The sequence below is a fragment of the Pocillopora verrucosa genome, chromosome 7 (assembly GCF_036669915.1).
Source record: "Pocillopora verrucosa isolate sample1 chromosome 7, ASM3666991v2, whole genome shotgun sequence".
Lineage (NCBI taxonomy): Eukaryota > Metazoa > Cnidaria > Anthozoa > Scleractinia > Pocilloporidae > Pocillopora > Pocillopora verrucosa.
This window is the reverse complement of record NC_089318.1, coordinates 19,901,979-19,923,206: the sequence shown is the minus strand read 5'-3', so window position 1 is coordinate 19,923,206 and position 21,228 is coordinate 19,901,979. Positions and strand designations below refer to the sequence as shown.

General features: G+C 39.1%; 2 protein-coding genes across 2 annotated transcripts; both read left to right on the top strand.

Annotated features, from left to right (window-relative positions):
* Positions 1-407: 407 nt before the first annotated feature.
* LOC131770123 (uncharacterized) lies at positions 408-21,228 on the top strand. Its single transcript, XM_066169936.1, has 11 exons — positions 408-480; positions 2,252-2,434; positions 3,110-3,196; positions 3,635-5,820; positions 8,011-8,120; positions 8,838-9,057; positions 10,230-10,471; positions 11,065-11,228; positions 11,633-11,813; positions 18,783-18,910; positions 19,909-21,228. Exons 1-11 carry the CDS (start codon positions 445-447, stop codon positions 20,287-20,289), a joined length of 3,918 nt encoding a protein of 1,305 aa, XP_066026033.1. The 5' UTR covers positions 408-444; the 3' UTR covers positions 20,290-21,228.
* On the top strand, positions 15,538-18,487 carry LOC136282376 (melatonin receptor type 1B-like). The gene is made up of 2 exons (XM_066169935.1): positions 15,538-16,389; positions 17,680-18,487. Exons 1-2 carry the CDS (start codon positions 15,538-15,540, stop codon positions 17,872-17,874), a joined length of 1,047 nt encoding a protein of 348 aa, XP_066026032.1. The 3' UTR covers positions 17,875-18,487.

Genomic DNA, 21,228 nt, shown 5'->3' with positions numbered 1-21,228 from the left:
TGCTCTTTCCACGGCTTGTTGTTGTACCATTTCAGTTGTACTATTGGTAAATTTATCCTTCCACCGTGTAGGAGTGTTCGTTTTTAGGGCAGAGTTTCGTTTGACCAATGCTTATCTCATTTACATGAACTGAAGACAAATAATTAATTCGCACCAGAATTCTTATGCATGGTAAACCCTCCTATAGTTTCTAAACAATGGGTTATGTGTTAGGACCGCGAAATTGGACCAAAAGTAGCTCTTGGGTTTCACTATAAATATGGTATAAGAGAGAATAAAACCTGAAAAAGAGAGATTTTAAAAATTGGCACGAAAACATAGAATATCATTCTCCGCTGACGTTAACCCAGTCCATTCTGGAAAGATATGGGCCAGTCCGATCCAATTCCTAATTTTAGGTTTAGAATTACGTCATCCGGTTTTTCGCGGAAACTGAAAACTGGAATGTTTACAATGGCTTCCACTTCGCTTACTGTAGAGGTGAGGAAAATACTTTATTATTAATTTATAAATGAATGTTGAAATGAATGTCGAGCAAAAAAGACTTCTGAACTGCCTCAGCAAACAGTACACATTCAATTTTACTTGATATGCAGCAGTTTCTTCAAAGTGAATAAACTTGCGATCGTAAGCGTTTCTGTTTCTTTCATCGTAATTATATGGTGGTACAAAAAGACAGGCTCTCCTCGGTCATACACAGGTATGATCGAGTAAATCCTTACGCTCATTCATTCAGCCAGTGTTTGTAGATGTTGATATAGGGGCCTTCGAAACAGTTTGCTGTGAAATTTTATTTATGCATGTTCACAGTTCATGGATTTCATGAAATAAGTAACCTGTGATCGTCTGAGGAAAAGCATAAGTTTGAATCCCTTTATATGCTACCTTACTTAATCTAAAAAAGGGATTTGAGAACTTCCTTGAAAGCAAAACAGAATTATTTGATGGACTTAGGTAAACCGGAAGTATGAAATTTGTATGCAAATATTAATTTTGTTCGCTGTTGATTTCGAAATCTACTGGTGTAGGTCTGTCAACCCTTTCACTTCCAAGATCTGGTTATTAAATTTCCAATTTACCCTCCAGCTGCTACACATTTCCTTCGGTCAATAAATAACAAAATTTTAGCGTTGGATCGAGATAACGACTTATATCTGATCACTTTTAGTACTTGATTACCCGTTAGCTGGATAATGTAGGGACATTACGAGGATACCTTACATATTAATCACTTGTGGAAGTTATAAGGTTAAGTGTATGGTTTGTGGTCATCGTTGGTTATAATCAGTACTGGATATGAGTGAATTTGATATGGAGATTTAAGAGAAACTGTACAGAAATTTTCGAAAGTGAAAGAAATCAATATGGACTGATGGTTCGAAACCACAATAAGTCATTCAAGGTCAAAATGGATACATTTGATAGATGAATAACCAAGAAAAATAGCATGATGAATGTGCTGGAGAAAACAAGTAGTAATCTAGCTTTCTAATTGAATCAAAACGATTGAGCCATGAGTGTTAAGATTTGTCTCAATATTGCATTGTAATAGAGAAATCTATTGATCAGCAGATTTAAGACCATCTAAAGAGACTGGGTTCATTCAAGCCAAAAATGTAATGGTAATGGTTGCCAATCTATTTACCTCTATTTACGCCTCGTCAGAAAAAAGTGCAGCTAATTAGTGAGAGTATAAAAGGACCCCTTTTTTGCAGCATTTAGATCATCCTTAATGTAGGCACTAGACAGGAGTGTCAAAACATTGGGTCTGTGAATTGTAACTTCCCAGTTACATTCATTAAATCTTTAAACCAGAGTAGCATCAAACCATGTCTGATTGTACACCTGGTTGCCTTATGAACTTTAATTATCCTGGTTGCCAATCTGTTTCTTTTAATCAATAAATAAACTAATCAACCACTCAGTCATTTACTCATCTGGTGCATTCAGCCATCAGTCAGCAAATAGATCTATTTTTTATTCCTTTTCTCTCCCTTTTCATTATTCTTTAGTTTTGTTCATTTGATTCAGTTTTTTCTCATTTCTTAATGATTATTAATTTATTTCAGTAATTGTTTTTGTCTGATATGACTTCCCTTTACTTTTGGAGATGTATATTCATGTGAAAATTCATTGTAAGGATTTGGTACATTATACCTCATTTTACAGCTGATCTGTGTTGCTTGTTGAATGAGGGAATAAGATTTTAAGTGTTTAATTACCAGTAAGCATGATTATTCTTAATTTCCAGGACACTCTTATAACTGCACAACGTGCCCTTGCAGTTCACTATGGAAACAGTTACCCTTGTAGCAATAGGGTTCAACAAAGCTTGAGGGAGATATTAAATCAGAAGTTTAATGGGTCACATAGGAGCTTTACAGAAAAATTTCTCAGACCAACTACATTACTTCTGGAGAAACTCAAAGCTGAGGTGAATATTATATAATCTTCCAGATTGTATGCATTGAACTGATTTTGTGAATCATGATAGCTGCCACAAATGCTTTACCCTGTTGCTTCTAAAATCTTATGAGTGATTCTCTCAAGAGAGTCATAAATTAGCCTTTCAAATAAGACAGGAGAATCTGGTTCTTTATCAAAAAATACCCTCTAACTGATAAGCTTGTATGTTCTCATCAACTATTTGCAAGATAACATATTTGCACTGCAAGAAGAAGTGACACTTTATATCATATGTTGGGGTGAATGGTAAAAAGAAGTCACTTCCTTAGACTTAAACAACTTGATTTAATGAGTATTAATTTTGCCTTTTGTGGACTGGTTAGGTAAGGGAACTCATCAGTTTGAGTTGTAGAATCAAGTTTCCATGGGTTCACTTTCCCTCAACTGAGATGTGCAGTTTCATACGAAAAGGTGGACATTGGCAAATGCACTAGGTGGGAAAAGACCTCTCTACCCTTTTTGCCTGCTTTAAGAGTTTATTTGAAAACCATCGCATATCATCATATAATCTAAAAGATTCTTTCTTTACATGCAACATACCAGGCAAAATAACATGGGGAGGGGTGTAGCTAGAGAAATATCAGAATAACTCTATGGCAGGTGTCATACAAGTTCAGTTTAATTAATGCTCTCTCTTTTTTAGGGTTTTCCTCTAGTCAAGGATGGCAGAGTTATCCTCCATCTATCTGGGCCAATAAACCATCTGGAGGTTGGAGAAATGTTTTTTCAGGTGAATTATCAGAATATTGATGCAGCCAGAAGATATGGCATTGTTGATTTAAATTGAAGTGGGTATGCTAAAATTAACTTACAGAAAATGAGCAGGCTGAATTAATAGTTTCTCAATTAAGAAGGAACTTTTTGTAATGTAAATGAGCCAGAAATCAACAGAAATTTACAGCCAGTCCACCCTGATCGCTATTGTATTACTTACAACAGAAATTTTTTTTTTGGTATGCATACACGTTTTTTTTCATAATTGCGGGGGGTGGGGAAGAGGGGTGCTGAACTAATCAAAATTCCATTATATAGTTTGATTGACAGATCAGTAACATAAATTGTCGTGTGCACCATGTACAGTGCTGGACGGGAATTCAGGTCACTTTATGTTCATCAAGTGGCGAGCTTAACTTGTTTAATTTTTTTTTTGGCTTTTTTTTAATCCTAGGTTGGGCACACCACACCAGGGACATTGACGCTGAAGTTTGCTAAGCCAAGTGGTAACACAGTGTTCTTACAGCCGTCAATCGTTGAGGAAATCGAATATCACTTGGCATTTACCCAACAATACCTTCATCAGTTACGGAAGGAAGCCGGTACATCGGGTGATAACTTAATGCAGCTGCTAGTGGTTTCTACAGTAAATGGCCAGGACTGTGCTCCTGAAAAGATAAGGGTAGATGGAATAATGCCGTACACGTTTGGACATGGTAGAAGCAAAACACCATCCTCAAAAATAGATCAGTCAGTCGGTGATGGAAGTCCTTCGTATCGTCAACGTGAAGAAAATTCGGATCAACATCCTGTAGAACATTATCCTCCAATTCACCGAGCGGTTAGAGATCAAACTACACCAAAGGACACGGGACAACGACTCTTGAAGGAGAATTCCTCCTCAAGTGGAGAAGAAAAGAATCCGTCCTATCCTTCTATTCACCAGGCAGTTAGTGACCAATGCACACCAAAAACCGATCAGCAAGAAGACTCCTCAAATATAGGTACGAACAATCCACAGTATCCTCCAATTCATCAGGCGGTCAGAGATCAACCTGCACCAGAAGACACAGGACAGTTAATCTTCAGGGAGTATCTCCCCTCAGGTGGAGAAGAAAATAATCCATCCTATCCTTCTATTCACCAAGCAGTTAGTGATCAACGAACACCGGACACTGGTCAACAAGAAGACTCGTCAGCTACGGGTACGAACAATCCAAAGTATCCTCCAATTCATCAGGCGGTCAGAGATCAACATACATCAGAGGACATAGGACAACGACTCTTCAAGAGGGATCCCCCCTCTGGTGGAGAAGAAAATAATCCATCCTATCCTTCTATTCACCAAGCAGTTAGTGATCAACGAACACCGGACACTGGTCAACAAGAAGACTCGTCAGCCACAGGTACGAACAATCCAAAGTATCCTCCAATTCATCAGGCAGTCAGAGATCAACATACACCAGAGGACATAGGACAACGACTCTTCAAGAGGGATCCCCCCTCTGGTGGAGAAGAAAATAATCCATCCTATCCTTCTATTCACCAAGCAGTTTGTGATGAACGAACACCGGACACTGGTCAGCAAGAAGACTTGTCAGCCACAGGTACGAACAATCCAAAGTATCCTCCAATTCATCAGGCAGTCAGAGATCAACATACACCAGAGGACATAGGACAACGACTCTTCAAAGAGGATCCCCCCTCTGGTGGAGGAGAAAATAATCCATCCTATCCTTCCATTTACCAAGCAGTTTGTGATCAACGCACACCCGACACTGGTCAGCAAGAAGACTCCTCGGGTACAGAGAAGAACAATCCACAGTATCCTCCAGTTCATCAAGCAGTCAGAGATCAACCCACTCCAGAGAACATAGGACAATTACTCTTCGAGGAGGAACCCCCCGCAGGTAGAGAAGAAAAGAATCCATCCTATCCTTCTCTTCACCAGGCAGTTGGTGATCAACGCCTACCAGACACTAGTCAGCAAGAGTCTTCAAGTACAGGTACGAACAATCCACAGTATCCTCCAGTTCATCAAGCGGTCAGAGATCAATTTACTCCAGAGGACATAGGACAACGACTCTTCAAGGAAGAACCCCACTCAGATGGAGCAGAGAGGAATCCGTCTTACCCTCTCATTCACCAGGCAATCAGTGATCAACACACAACACACGATCAGCAAGAACACTCATTAAGGGCAGGGGGAAACAATCCACAATATCCTCCAATTCACCGAGCAGTCAGAGATCAACCCACAACAGAAGACGTAGATCAACGACCCCCGCGGACGGAACAGTCCTCAGATGGAGGAGAAAAGAATCCAACATACCCTTCCATTCATCACGCAGTTGACGATCGAAGTGAACTACACGCGGGTCATTTGAGAAACTCTCCAGGCGCAGGTGCAAACAATCCACCATACCCTCCCATTCATCAAGCAGTTAGCGATCAGCCACCAGACTCCAGAGACCATGAGCACTCATCAAATTCAAGTGAAGCCGATACTTCCCAGCGCGTACCTAGAGATCAGAATATAACGGAAAACACTGGGCGCCAAAATACAGGAGCTCAAGTGATTGACGCAGTTGGGAACAACCCAACATATCTCCCTCCTAAAGCAGTGGCATCTGCGTCCGCGTGTTCTGCTCAGGCTGTTGGAAATAACTCAGCATATCTTCCTCCACAAGCAGAGAGATATACGGCCAAAGGTTGTCCTACTAAGTCGGAACAGGTATCGTCTGATGCTGGTAGAAGTGATTCCCCTCGTTGTAATAGTCGTAATTCAACCACTTCAATAGCAATCGCAGATCCTTACAGATTTCTTGAAGATGAAGAGTGTCAGTTTTAAAAATTTGAAGTAACTGAATTTGTTGGCATGAAGCAGACACTTCACACTAGAGCTGTACAAGTATTTAGAAATCAGAATTGAAATTGGCTTCAAAGGAACAATTTAAGGGACTGCAAGATGTCTTCACCAAATGTGCGCCGATTTTGACTGGAGAAATAAACAATGAATCAAAAACTTAGGGTTTTTATTTATCAGTTACTTGGAGTAAACAGTTTTCCGAGAACAACCTGACAGAGTAGTTTCAGTAGGTAGGCTTGTTTTAATCCCGTTCACGGAGGAGTTTGCTGTAAAATTAATTTAAATTTTTCAACAAAATCAGTTTTACCTTTTTTATGCCGGCTTAGCTGAATTACAGCTCTTAAAAGGTTAATGTTAATGATCAAACAAATGATTTAACCCTGATGATCGACTTCTAACTGAAAGTCACATGCAGGGAAGGTTGCCATATTTCAAAACTGAACTGTGTGAAATACTTGAAAGAGCCACGCTCGTTTCTTAAAGTTAAGAACTTATGATGAATATAATCAGGAAAAAATATAAATTTGACTACATTTTGATATGTGGAAAGTTTTGGTGAAGCTCGAATGGTGGCTAAGGCTTTTGAGAGAATCTGATATAAGGTTTGTGAAATAAGTGAATTAGTGGGAAATGTGGGTAAACAATTTGACAGTATGAAGCAGTAACTACCTGGATAATCTGGAGACCTTCATTTTAGGGTGCTAACACCCTGCGGTCCTGTGGTTCTACACCCTGTAGCCCCGGTTGTTTTCAGCTGGGTTAAGATAACCCAGGGTTAATGTCAAATCTGATTTCACATCTGAAAGTTTTAAAAGAAAATTCAGCATAATTCTTTTTGTAAATAAGTCGATGATTGGATGCTCCATAAAAAACAGAGGAAAAAATTCCAAAGAGACTTTTGAACATAGGAATAAAGAAACCTGGATTATAATTTAATCTTGGGTTAGCGCTAATGAGCCTTAGAACAACTGGGCCCTGATCTGAAGCATGTACACACAAACTTGCAGTCACACAATCATCTTGTGAAATGAGATTATAATCGCATCTTTTCAGGGCGCCCTGTAATTTGAGGAGACGTTTCGACGAAGTACGTTGAACAGGTTCAAAAGTCAGCTCTTTCCGTATCCACTCAATTAATTGCCGCCCTCTGATAAACATCGCAAACTGAAGGAAAACTATCGATCAACATCGCCCTCGAATAAATGCCCCACTAAACCAGAAGAATGAAAAATTAGCTAAGTTTTAAAAAAAAAACTGGCAAACAAAACGAAACAAGAGCCATGTCCCTCACCGCTTTAGAAAAAAATGATAAGGACCGCGGCGCATAAACAAGTAAAAACAGTTTTAAAGCTTAAGGAAGAACGGTCAATTCCGGTCACGAGATAGTAGTATGATTACTGCGCTTTTCGGCTGAAATCTTGATGTCATGTCTTTAAAAAGAGAAACAGGAGAACATAAATAACACGTCCCCTTCATATATGATTCAGGAATGTGCGTTTAAGCACAACTTTGGTTGCTGATTCATTCACCCTTCTAAACTCTAATAAACGGCTTAAAAAATCTTCTCTAGTTTGCCAACCCAAGCCGCAAGTAAGCAAGTCTTTCTCATGGCCGACGTTTAGTCACGTCACAAATATACCCTCCCCTAACGCGTTGTGTGACGAGACCCGACAGCGGCTACACCAACCATGCTAAGCCAACGATTTAATTCATAGACTCAAACCCAGTCGTTAACGGTTTAGATTAAACGACAAGTCGATCTTGGGAGAAACGAACCTGAAACACAAATAGTGGTGGAGGAATCATTGTACGCGGATTGATTTCAATCATCGACGATACGGCTCGTGAATCCAAAACATCGAGTCGAACACCTCATAAGCACCGGATGTGATTTCATAATCATCACATCAGTGTCTCGCTTGTTAACACTAGCACAACAAGGCCATATAAGCGGAAGTAAGAAAAATCTACGTTCGAAAGTTACCACTCTTTTCATTGGTGGAGACTATGGAAAAAGTGCTACATTTGGTAGTGTTTTTTCTCCTGTTCAAGCCTGTGATACTGGAGGAAGGTAACCACCGTATTTTAACCAGTATTTTATCTAATATAAACTGTATAAAGGACACTCGTTATATTGTTTACACTGCATAAAAATTAGCATAGCGCTCAATGGTATGAAGCAAATCGTCCGGTCTCGTTGAAATTTGGTTCTTGCTGTCCTAATATTAAAGGTGAACAAACATTTAGCAAGCAATCTTCGACCGCGAGTGGTTCCATGCGAGCTTACTTCTTTGGGAAAAGCCATGCATATGTAAACATTTTACCAATGGATAACTTTTAAGGGTGAAATATACAGAGACAAATTTGCTTGGTATGGTAGTCGTAATTTAATCTTACTAAATAAATAAGAATACATGTATCTATAAATATATATGAAGCAATGAACTGTTCCTTTGACATCATGCAATGCAATATTGAATATGCCGATTTAATGAGTTAACTGAAATTAAGTACTAGATCGATTTCAAAGTTCGGTAGTTTTAGCAAACGAAAACGAAAGATGAAAAGAGCTATCGCCGGAAGCTTTCTATAACTGATATCATAAAAATATCCTTCTTCGATTCTTAACGGGTTTAATTAGAGTGAGAGTGACAAGCGAAAGACCCTTGCAATCAATGCGAAAGTGTCACGCAACACCACCTTAGAGTCACGCAGCATAGATCGGTGAATCAATATTGGAAGGAATGACGCTCCATAAATATTTGTGTTATCTACGTCTCCTTTACAGGAAGCTTCTGGCAGGTTACAGACTTTCATTTCGACAAAACATACCAGTCCCCCACAGAGCCTGGGAAGATATGTAATTCCCAGACCCCAAACAGTGAGACGCCTACCCATGCTGGCAAATGGGGTGACTATCTTTGTGATTCCCCGTGGAGACTTATAAACTCATCAGTATTTGCAATGAAAAGCATCGAGCCAAATCCGGATTTCATCATTTGGACAGGGTAAGTTATTTAAAAGATCTCAGTGGGGTTAACCATCAGCCCTGAGACGGCAAAAACATTTTGCAGTTGGATGAATTTTAACCGTTAATGGTAAAATAAAAAATAAAAAAATTTACCCGTAAAATATTTCTGTTAACTATGACGGAAGGAAATTTACTGTAAGTCGTAAAATGGCCAAACTTTAACCGTTCGCCGTAATAGCTATCGATCCAGACTTTCTATTTACTTCGAAAAGCAATCATTCCTGGTTGGCAACCGTAATGAAGTCGGTATAATTTTGTGAATTGGATGCCTTTATAGATGTGCGATGTGTTTTAAAAAAGCAAGGACAAAAGGTGAAAAGTTCGAGTTCTCCTGGGAATTGTGGTATTTGTGTTCGGTTGCTTGCTCGCTAGATCTCAGTCAGTAAGACGAAGAAACAAACAGGTGACAGGAAATCGACCGCGTTTTTTTTTTTTTTTTTTTTTTTTTTTTTCCGGGAAAATGACGCGTAGAGAGCGAGAGAGTCCTCCCTTTAAACTGACTGCCTGGAACTGATTATTTGGTACTCATACCCTCTCCTCCATTAATCTGGCAGCAAATAATCGGAAATAGGTCCGCAGCTTTTCCAGCCGTGTTAGAACCTTCCTACCTTTCCACAAAATGATATGCAATGACTTGTCTCGTACCCAGACCTTCCACGGCCTCCCACATTTCAGTTACACGGTTGGATCTGGGTACGAGATTACGCAAAGAAATCAGTTGATTTTTGACATTATTCTTTCTGTTTCCAATGACCTAAATCTCTCTCTAAGGGACCGGTTATTATTTTTCGCCACGAGGAAGGGGAGTCGGATGACTTTTTTTTAGGGGGGGCGGGGTTATTACATAGTTGCAGGGGAAAGGAGACAGGATCAGTCACCGCTAACAGAGTGTAACGGGGAGGACTACAGAAAATTGGTTGCCTTTGAGGGGGGTCAATGGAATACTAAAGGCCTGTGGGGGGTGTCAGGTAAATTACACTGTGACACAACCAAAATCTTTGTATTGAATCCAGACCCTCCAAGGCCACATGATTGTAACTCATTTCAGTTTCAGCGTAAGATCTGGGAACGAGATTACCAGAATCCTCCGGGAACCCTCTTAACCCCGGCGATAAATAGTAACCAGTCTCCTATGTAATTAATCCTCAGCGATGACATGCCACACGTCCCAAACAGCCAACTGAGTACAAACGAAGTGATAGAAACGGTGAAGAACTTAACCGACTTGCTCAGCGCTGTCTTTCCAAACACGACGGTTTATCCGGCCCTCGGAAACCACGACTACCATCCGAAGCACCTGATGCCACCCGAACCGAATTACATTTACTGGGCAGTTGGTAATTTATGGAGCCGATGGCTTCCTCAGGATGCGGTGAATACCTTTAAAAGGGGTAAATGACACTCTCAAGTAAAGCGATACAGACGCTCTAGACCTAATCCTTCAATCCTTTCCATAAAATTGCCTCTTTGTAATAGAATGCGAAAAGCTCTTTTTCCCAAGAAAGTGATGCCAAATACATGTGAGTGAATTAATTTGTTCTAGTCGACTGTTCGCACGGAATATCCATAAGTGGCTTGGTAGGGCGAAGACAGGAGACTATCATGCTCTGTAACGCGAGAGGGCTTTCTAATGTCTCATTCAAACTGTCATCTCCACGAGCCCATCTGCACTAATTGCGTGAAAGGAGAGAATTATTGCCATTTTCATTTCGATGCTTGTTTCAAAGATTTCAAAGAAACTTTATATTTTACCACGAAACGAACATAAAACGAAACAAAACAACAAACAAACAAAGTATGACGATAATGATTGTCCAGCTTTGAATGTCTTCCTTCTTAAATTGAAAGTTTCAATCGAAAATGAAGCCACAATTTTGTGAATACTATTCAGATTTTCTGGAACAATCTGTTTTGTATATTAGCTCACTGTGAAGTAATTTAAAAACCAAAAAAAACATCTAAAACCTCTCTGTTTTTTCTTCAGGCGGATTTTACACAGTTCTCATTAAGCCTGGCTTGCGTTTAGTCAGTCTGAATACCGTGTATTACTATACAAACGACAAGCTAACAGGGAATATCTCTGATCCTGCCGGCCAATTTGCGTGGCTAGACGTTGTGCTCACTAAAGCAAGTCGCATCAACGAGAAGGTGTGTATCCATCAGAGATTTTTTCTATCAAGATGGTTAAAGCTACTCTTGTCTAAGTTAGTAATTTTTTCAGAAAGTCCCGGCCAGCCATCCAGTCAGTCAGTCCGTCAATTGGGCAGTCAGTCGGCCACTTACTCAGTAGGTCCGTCAGTCAGTAGGACCATCAGTCAGTAGATCCGTCAGTCAGTTGTTCCGTCAATTGGGCAGTCAGTCAGCCACTTACTCAGTAGGTCCATCAGTCAGTAGGTCCGTCAGTCAGTCGTTCCGTCCTTTGCGCAGTCGGTCGGCGAGTTAGAAAAAAACCAACACGAACGTGTTGCAACCCTCTTCTTCCTTGTTTTGATCAAACGTATAGCATGCATCTTTCTACGTTTTATATGAATTGGAAAATCATATTTTCCCAGGTGTTTATTATAGGTCATGTTCCGCCCGGTGCTTTTGAGCGAGCTCCAGGAAAGAAGTGGTTTTATCCCAAATTCAACAAAGATTACATTGCTGCCATCATGAAACATGCTGACGTCATCACCGGCCATTTTCTTGCTCATCAGCACTGCGACAGCTTTAAAATTATCTATGACGGGAAAGGTAAAACTCAGTAGCTAATAATGAGCTAGATTATTTATCCTTAAATTTATCGTTAAATCAGGAATTTTTTCAGACAATGACCAGGCTGAAAGTGAGGGTTTCAAAGGAAATAAATTAATCCTTTACACCCTAACGTATGCACATTCTCCATTCTGTTTTCTGCACGTTTCTCAACTTGCTGACAAGGAGAACTTGGAAGGGATTCAAACTCGTTTATCCCAGATACTAGGGTAATTTAATATTATAAACTGAGTTGATAACGTAAATTGGCCACCGTAAAGAGTTTCAAAGCTGACGTTTCGAACGTCAGCCCTTCGTTAGAGCGAATGATGAACGGCTAACGCTCAAAACATCAGCTTTGAAACTCTTTACGTCGGCCAAGTCACGTTATTAACTTAGCTGATAATGCTTAATTACCCTGTTATACTCTCCCACTGACGCAGCACCACAGTTTCTTTAGAAACTTACACCCTTTATTCCAGTTACTAGTTGGGTGTTATTGATTTAACTCAGCTATGAAGCGGAGCAAATGTTTTGCTTGTTGTTAATTTCCAACCATTGTGACTTTATTCAGTGAATCAAGACAAATTATATTTATCTCACCAGACCCCGCTATAAAATCAAATAAGATTGCCCTAAGTTGGTGCTGTGCCCTAAAAAAGGAACCTTGTTAGGATTCCTGCATCATGAAGATTTAACCAAGAAACAATAACTCACCTAAATTTTTCCTTTAGTTCCTAAATATTTCGCTCTCTTTCTGATGAACCATTGCTTTAAGATCTTAGGAAATTTTTTTACGCAACTTCCAAAACATCTCGCCGTCAAAAATGTTTCCTGCTCATCTAAACTACTGGCGGCATTGCCGTTTTTAATTGTCAGGCTATCAGCAAAGTGAAGAAATCGATAATTGGTACCACAGCGACACGGTCATGCAACAAATAACTTCTAGATGAGGAAAATTGTTATGCACTGAGCCGACCATTGTCACAACAATGGAAATTTGAGAGTAGATGTATTCTTTATCCGCCCCGACAAGAAAATTAGTGCACATTTTCGAGTTTGTTTTATAGCCAGCGGACTTTTCCAGTCTAAATGAACGCTCATCTTCGTTATTTTCCCAGTAAATCTGACACCTATAAACTAGTAAACTGGATGAAACGTCAATGAATGAGTGTCGGCAATACTTTGTAAAGATAAAATACTGGAGAAAAGAAAACTCAATTAGAGACTTTATTAGCGATTACAAATTTACATAGACTGTTCTGTACTGCCAGCTGAATTGAATCGAACCAAAGAAATCAGATTCCAAGGAGTATAGGTATATTTTCCTGTTTAAAAATTATATTTTGTATCTTACCGAAATAGCCAAGAATGCAAGTAAATCTGATTTCCAAATTCGGTCCGATTATTTGTAGAACTTGCAGTGTAGATCGAAAGCGGACACTTCTGAAAGTGAAAATTGGATTTTTCTTTTGTTTACGCTCTCTCCTAAGCGGAAACCCCATGCAAAACAATTTACTTATGGCAGTGAAATTTGTCTTTCATTTGCAAATCAACAGAAATATAACCTTTTGACAAAGCAGCAGCACAATGGGAATGGGTTTTGACAAATTTCCATCTGTCCGCCGTCCATTGTGGTGTACTTTTCCTCCTGTTTTTTCCGTAGGCGGATATCCAGCCTATTTTTCTTTGGCGTCCGCTAGTAGGAATAATTCTCGTAAGCGGACAACGAACACTTTTTCCAATTCCCGAGGGTGTCCGCTTACGAGCTAATCGAGAGTTGACCGTATTCCTTATCGCATTAAAAAAAAATTCACGGCATAAGCTTGTCTTTTAAGAACGAGTTATTGTGGGCAATGGTTTTGCCCAACGATTTTTTTTTCGAAGGAAACGGGCCAGGAAAGTTAGAGCCTTTAACTGTCATCAAAAGAATTGGAATTTGAGTGATATTCATACGGTTTCTTTGTGGTGGCGTAACAGATGTTTAACCTTCCACGTAAGAATTTTTCCTAAATGTCTCTTATAAGCCGAGGAAACAATCGGTTAAGATCAATTTACAAAAAGAGTGAAAAAAAAAGGTGATTTAATGCAAGCCTCAAGATGTTTGTAACTTTATACATCTTTTCTTAATAACTTGCCATAACCAGCTTAACCTTTTTTGTGGACAGTTATTTATGGAGGATCGTTTTTGTGTGTGTGTGTGTTTTTTTTTTCGGGCTCGAATCCTAACCTGAGAAGTAGCGAGAGATTTTTATGAAAGCAGATGTGAAATAGGCGGAAGTTGATGGAAACCTGTCGAGGAAGATCTCTCTCGGGGCAAAAAGGTCATAAATGCTATTTGCTCTCACCATAAACGAAGGAAGACAGTCTTAATAAAAAAATAAAAAAATAAATGAAAAAAAAACACTTCGGGCAAAAAACGGTCATTTTGTTCAGCTAAGCGATCCATCGCGTCAATACGGTGAAAATCTCGTTGAAAATCGGTCTTTGTCCATTTGAGAATATTTAAGTGCCTTTCGTGCGTTTCACCAATACAGGGAAAGAGGAGTCGAGGCAACATATGCCCTTGAAACCAAAGAATAATAATGGGACATAATTTTGTCTTGTTTGAAACGTGACTTTAAGTTTATTTCCGGCATGGTGATGACCCTCTAATTACCGGAAATGTATGGCGAAGAGTAATTACGGGTTTTTTTCGGAGAATAAAACATTTTCAAATTCACCAGCTGCCCCGTGTGTAGTTATTAACTGTTTTTTGGCATGAAACATTTATCTGGAACTTCTTTTCACATTTGCGAATTTTGAAAAGTTGCATTTTACGTCAAAGAACTCGCCAGATTGTAATTCATTTTCCGTGTTCTTCTTGAGTACTGGTTCTACAAATGTTATCCCGTACTCGATAGATAAGTCCCATTGTAAGTCTGTTTTGTGAAAATTTCATCATTTTTTTTATCCTGAACCTTATTCAACTTTGCTAATTTTGTAAAGCCGCACTTTACGAGGCTAGATTGCATGCCAATTAGTCAAAGATCTCAGCAGGAGACACGTTGTTAATTTCTCGTGGAGTAAAGTTTTTTCGAAATCATAAGATGCCCCGAACAGACCTGAAACTTGCAAACATCGTTCATTGATCAATATTCTACTATAGCTCACTCTTTAGGCGTCAGGCTTTTAAATTTCGATTGCATGACGTGTGTTTACTACTTTCTACATGTCTTGTGCGTGAAACCCAGAGATAAAGTATTTTGTATTCCCGGCTAACCGAAGAGAAAGCTTAAATGTGTATTGCAACAACTTGGAATAGCAATGACGCGGTATTTCGGCTACAGATACAACCTTTTTCCATCTGAAACGCGTGCTGCCATTCTTAAAGTACAAAACACGACGCCTAGTCGTTCACCTTACCCATCAAATGATGAGCGCCATCCAATCAGATACGTCGTACGACAATCAGATGATTAACAGCTGATTCGATAAGGCTGGGGGGTTCGACAATGATTCGAAGACTTTGTTTCGAAAGTGCTAGTTTATCTTCCTTCTGTTACGCCAGCGTTAAGGAAGTTAAGGTAACGGTCAATCAGTCTTTAATCTCTACAAATTAAAAATGCACTTCTTAATTTAACATTGATTGGACGGATATAAAAGCCAAGGCCACAAGCCAAATTTCCATCTCGGTGCACCGAACGTGTTCAAGAAACTCTCATTCGTTGAAGCATCAGCTGTCATGAACAACATTGACCCTGGTGATGCCAGCGTGGATGTACTGGCTATTTTACAAGACCAGCTTGAAGCCAGAAGCAAACCAACTCTCGTAATAGAATCAACCGTTTTGATAACCATTAATATCACTGCCTTGCTTGGTAATGCCATCCTTTGCTTCATCACCTATCGCAACCCAAGGCTTCGTACCCCTACCACGATGCTAATTGTCGCCCTGGCTTGCACAGACCTGTTAACCGCTTTTTCTGTGATACCACTGACAGTTGATGCCGTCATAAACAGCAGGAGGCGCTTTGGCGATGGGATGTGCAGATTCCAGGCTTTTGCAATGGCAATTTTTGCCCAAATATCTATCTACCTCATGGCTTTGACGGCTTTCAATCGGTACCTATGTGTTAAGAAACGGAACCTTTACAAAAAAATATTTACGAAGAAACGCACATTGCTTCTTATTACCGCCATTTGGATAGTGGTGCTGGTCATCAACGGGTTCCCCAATCTTCTTTCGCTGGATGACGTCTTCTTCTGCCCAGGTTACTTGCTGTGCTGGAGGAGGATGATGAGTCCAGCTGCTATTTACTTGTTCAACGCTTGGCTTTATGGTTCCTTCGTGATCTCCTATGTCGTTATTGTGGTGTGTTACTGGAAAGTGTTTCGCGCCGTGGAGCAGCACAGCGTGGCCGTAGCTCCGAGCCTGAATCAAGCAAGCCAGAATACCCAGGCTAGGAACCATTCTGAGGAAGTGTCCGTGGCGAAGGCAGTGGGATCTATCGTGTTTGCTTTCACCATTTGCTGGATACCGTCAGAAGTGATGGACACCATGGACAAGATAAACCCACTTCTTTTACCTCGTCAGGTAAGATTTTTTATGGTACTTATTTGAAAAAAAATTTAGATGAAAGTGACGTGTTTAGGGTCTCGTTGATCAATTTGAAAAAGTATGCTCTATTGGTCAGTGACAAAAAGAGATAACGGGATAAAGAAAATATATTTTTATTGCAGTCTGGTTACGAATCATACACAGGATTTAAACCTATGATCATGAGATTTCATTCAAAACTTAAACGGGGCAACGTGAGCGCAAAGTCACATTTCTAAATCTTGGTAATTCTTTAAATTTTTTTCGGTCTTCAATCCACAATTACGCATGCTTGAATTGAAAAACACCGTTTATAGGATCATTTCATGATTGCAATTTTCTTTTACATCCAAAAACGTCCATTTTTCGAACTGACGTTTTCAAAATGAATCTTTACGAAAATCACGCTGTGTTCTTATATCAGACTCTCGCGAATAAAAAACCTTTTTCTCACAATATTTAAGTAAAACGAATATGGTCTTTTTTTCAAAGACATTTTTAATACGAGTTGAAAAAACCAACAAATTAATTCACGTTAGGACATTTTCTTTCCCCAAAAAATCATCTGCCAAGTAATTTTCTCCATTGTTAAGAAATCTTTGCGGCAATTTTAGTCAACTACCAAAAGAGGACTACACGTAATTAGTCATAATGATCTGATAATCAACTATTGTTCATTGTCTTTCCGGCTCTTCCTTCCTCTTCCTCACTTTCTAAATGAAGACCATTTTTCTCTTCGACCATCCTACCCGTAAAAATTGGTAAGATTTAATGAAAATTGGGGGAATTTAAATCCTGGAATACCGTTTTATGTGACCATTCACAGAAGGGTGTCAGTATTAAAACAAGAAAGAAAAAGCTATGGGTAAAAAGAAAACAAACAGTTTTACGTAATAACATGAGTAGGACCAGAAATACACTAATCCAGCCTATTGTCCATGTTAAATAACGAAGGTCACAAGCATTATTTTTACATGGAAATGGATGTAAATCTCATCTTCGAATATCGTGCGTCATGCATATGGCTAATGCATCAATGGAAGATTAAGCCAAATTTTTTCTTTTTTATCGTTGCCATGCCTCCCTCTATTCTCCATCCTTAGTGATCCCCGTCACTTTTTGATTTATTCACCGGCAAACTATTTCTTTTGTCAAAAATCCCTTCATTTTGAGCAAATTTCTTTGTTTCTATCAAGATGGACCTAAGGATTTTCACAATAATATTCCTAATGAAATTCCTTAAAAAAAAGTGATATCTACTGTATTAAATATTTCTCTTCTATTTAGGTTTTCATCTTTGCCACTTGCTTGTGGTTTCTCAGCAGCGCCATCAACCCCGTCATTTATGGCGTCATGAACAGCAACTTCCGATCTGAGTACAAGAGAATGTTCGATGATATCTTTGGTTCTATTAGTCCTCAGAGAGCGATCTCGCCAAGTGAAGGCCAAGATATGTCCAGCCAGGGAAATAATTCAGCATGAGAGCATCCAAATTTTTAAAAAGAAGGCATTCATTTTTCCTTGAGTGTCTCTATGTCGCTCCGCGCAAGTAAATTTATCCTAACCGTCAATTATGTTCTTGTTGTCCTTTCTTCGTTTGATTTTCATTTACCCTGTCTATTATCATTGTAAATTTATGTTATTTAAGTAATATATTCATGTATTTCAGAAACCACTTCTTAAATAATAAGAATTGGAAAATCTATCGGTGCGTCTATAGACTATATTGGCTTTAACATGAACTTACACATAACTTGTTATATCTTATAAACCTCAGCTGTGAAGTGTGATACAGGTTAGACGGTAAACTTAGTTGATACATTTTGCATAATGTAATGTATTGCTAGTCGATGTTTAACAGGGACCACAGTGCAACCCAAAATTTTAGATTTTTTTCAAATGAGTAAGGCACAAAAGGTTTCTCATGTTTCAAAAAGTCTGAGGTTCTCAGCTGGTGGCCTTACCCTGATTGTTTGGAAGCAAAATGTTGTCCATGAAAAGAAAGTCTCAGACGCATAAATTTCGAATATATGAGACTGGCTTTAAAATGTACTTGCTGCTACACAATGTTAAATGGTAGATATCTATTCTCAAAATGTTTTCTGAATTACTCCTATGTTCGAGCATGAAATGTTATGTATTTTTACCCTGCTTTCATGAACCACCAATAAATGAATGTTTATCCAACCACTTTATTGTGTTTTTATATGTGTTTGTTTCCAATTTGCAATTGGCCGTCCAATATAAAAATAATTTGATGTATAATGTTAATGGAGTGCAGATGACAAATTTCCTCCAGACCCTTGCATTCATTTTTTCTATTTGTTATTGATGTTGTTTTGCTTTTTTTGTAACTTCGCTTTAATGCGAAATCTACGCTTCCTCCTTAGGAATTCCTACAAGTTCCATTTTTTTGTGCCCTGCGGTAACACCCTGGAAGACAGTACTACCCACTGTTGGCTACAATAATCCTGGCATTCGGCTCTATAAGTATGATAAGAGCACCATGCACGTTAAGGTAATGAGCAAGGCGCCCCCAAATGAAAACAGCGATCACCAATGCCAAAAGCTTGTAAGCCGGCATTAACTTTTACGCAGTAGTGAGCCGGCATGGACTTTTATGTAGTAGTGGCTTAGGTGTCGAATAGACCACACCAAAGGGATGCCTTGGCGCAGCAAAATGGACGCCTTTGATCCACAAGGGGCCTAAGACAGCAGCAAAATTATGGCACAAGGGTTACGTTACAGCTTTTCATCTTGAAACAGCTTTCCATCGTGAAAACTTTAGTCTGAATTTGTTTGGAATCTCTTCTTAAACCCTCCAGTGAGTCTTCCCCGAGTTATTCACCCTCATTCTTTTTTGTCCATGGTTACTTCTTTCAATTTTCTTTTTTAAGTTCTCATGGTCGCACTTTTTTTTCATCAGCGGCTGAGAGGATGCACCATACTGTAATGTGGTTTCTCCAAGTACCAAGTATCCATCCAAAGGCCCCCCCCCCCCCCCCATCCCCTCAAAAGTAAGCTTAGGGCGATTTTTTTACCAGAAAAGATCCCACCCAAGCGGAAAATAACCTAAGTCTTCTGCCAGTGTAGCTTTGTCCAATCCAATCCCTGCCTTTATTTCGTAACTCTTTTTTCTGATTTGTTGTCGCGATATATTCAGTACCCCTTTCACCATTTAATGGAGACTACACTGAGTATGAGCAGTCAAGGCTTTCGTTTAAATATGTTCTCAGCAGGAGTTCATTTGAAATGTTACTGAAATGGGTAATTTAGTGTTAACAACTGAGTTGTGAACACTAAATTACTACATAAACCCACACACAACCCACAATCCCTCCAATCACTCTGACGAAGGGCTAACGCTCGAAACGTCAGCCTTTAAATTCAATTTGCTTTTTCAACTCAGTTGTTAACACTAAATTACCTATTATACTCTCCCACCGACGCAGCACCACAGTTTCTTTAGAAACTTACCCAATTACTGAAAAAGCTTACCTCTTTTATCTTGATTAGGATGTTTGGCAGTACTTTACTAACCTAACACTGGCCAATATGGTGTCCAAACCGGAGTGGGTACTAGAATACAAAGCTACTGACGCCTACCGCATACCAGATGTGAGCCCAGAGTCCCTTCATTCACTGGTTAAAACGTTCAAAACTCCGGACAGTTCAAACTTCGAAAAGTATTATTTATACAACTCAGTGAGCGCTGGTGGCGAGCAGTGCGACGAGGAATGCAAAACAGCACAAATTTGTGGTATTACGGAAGTTGATTTTGAGAAGTATGATGCCTGTGTGTCGCCCTCCACAAGTTCATCCCATGTGAAGTCTGCAACGCTCTCGGTCTATGTCGCAATTATTGTTGTTTGGGCACTTGCTGTAATAATTTCATAGAATTAGTTTATTGCCATAAATACGTAACACTTTAATTCTACTGATTGTTTATTTTTAGTGAAGGCGGCATTCCGAGTAAGCATCGTTTGCATGATTGTTTGTTTCTTGTTGTTGTTTTGCTTTGTTTGTTTGTTTATTTTCTATATTTGATATTTTGTTTATGCATACTCTTTTCTTTTGCTTTATTTGATTTTTTTTGGGTTAACTTTTGGCTTTAGTCTGATAAACTATAAGTAACATTTATGTTTTACCAATTGAAATTTCATTAAAGTTTCTTCCAACATTTAAGATTTACTTTTTTTTTTAGCCTTAAATTCAAATGAGCATATTAATCTAGGATTGCTGTTTGTGTAATAAATTGTGTAGATATTCTTGTCATTGTCATACTATCAAACAGGTCCAAATAATGAGATGTGATATGATGTGGTAGCTGCCTCATAGAGTCGAGATAACCAAAAATGCGCCACATAGTATAGCAGATAATAATAATTAACAATTATTTACCGAAGTGGAGGTGGATTTACTGTAAACTAGTTGGAAATTAGACTCTGGGTGGGGGTGAAATGTGAGAGTGAATGGAATGTGATCGGTATTTTCCTTGTGTGCCGTTTGTAGTGCTGACTGTCGATCAATTTAACAGGGTAATTAAGTGATATCAACTGTGTTGAAAACGTAAATTGGCCACCGCAACGAGTTTAAAGGCTTACCCCCTTTATTCCTTAGTCGATCAATTTGTTGGGTGCGATGGTGGCTCCTTGAAAGACAGAAACAGGATAGCCACATATATCGAATAACTGGCAAATTGCGTCTGATTTTTCTACTATCTTTCAATGCTAGCTTGTGTGAGTAGATTGATGATCCCCTAACGAAGTGTGAATGGAAAATAATACCTATCGTGAAATGATTTACTTGCAATTCTGAAAAAGCGCAGTTTTTTAA

Excerpts from the sequence above, each read along its gene's own strand:
- LOC131770123 (XM_066169936.1), top strand. The coding sequence starts at position 445 with ATGTTTACAATGGCTTCCACTTCGCTTACTGTAGAG. Across the intron at positions 10,472-11,064 it reads GGTGAATACCTTTAAAAGGG|GCGGATTTTACACAGTTCTC; the intron begins GTAAATGACACT and ends TTTTTTCTTCAG. Across the intron at positions 11,814-18,782 it reads AATTATCTATGACGGGAAAG|GAATTCCTACAAGTTCCATT; the intron begins GTAAAACTCAGT and ends CTTCCTCCTTAG.
- LOC136282376 (XM_066169935.1), top strand. The coding sequence starts at position 15,538 with ATGAACAACATTGACCCTGGTGATGCCAGCGTGGATGTACTGGCTATT. Across the intron at positions 16,390-17,679 it reads CACTTCTTTTACCTCGTCAG|GTTTTCATCTTTGCCACTTG; the intron begins GTAAGATTTTTT and ends TCTTCTATTTAG.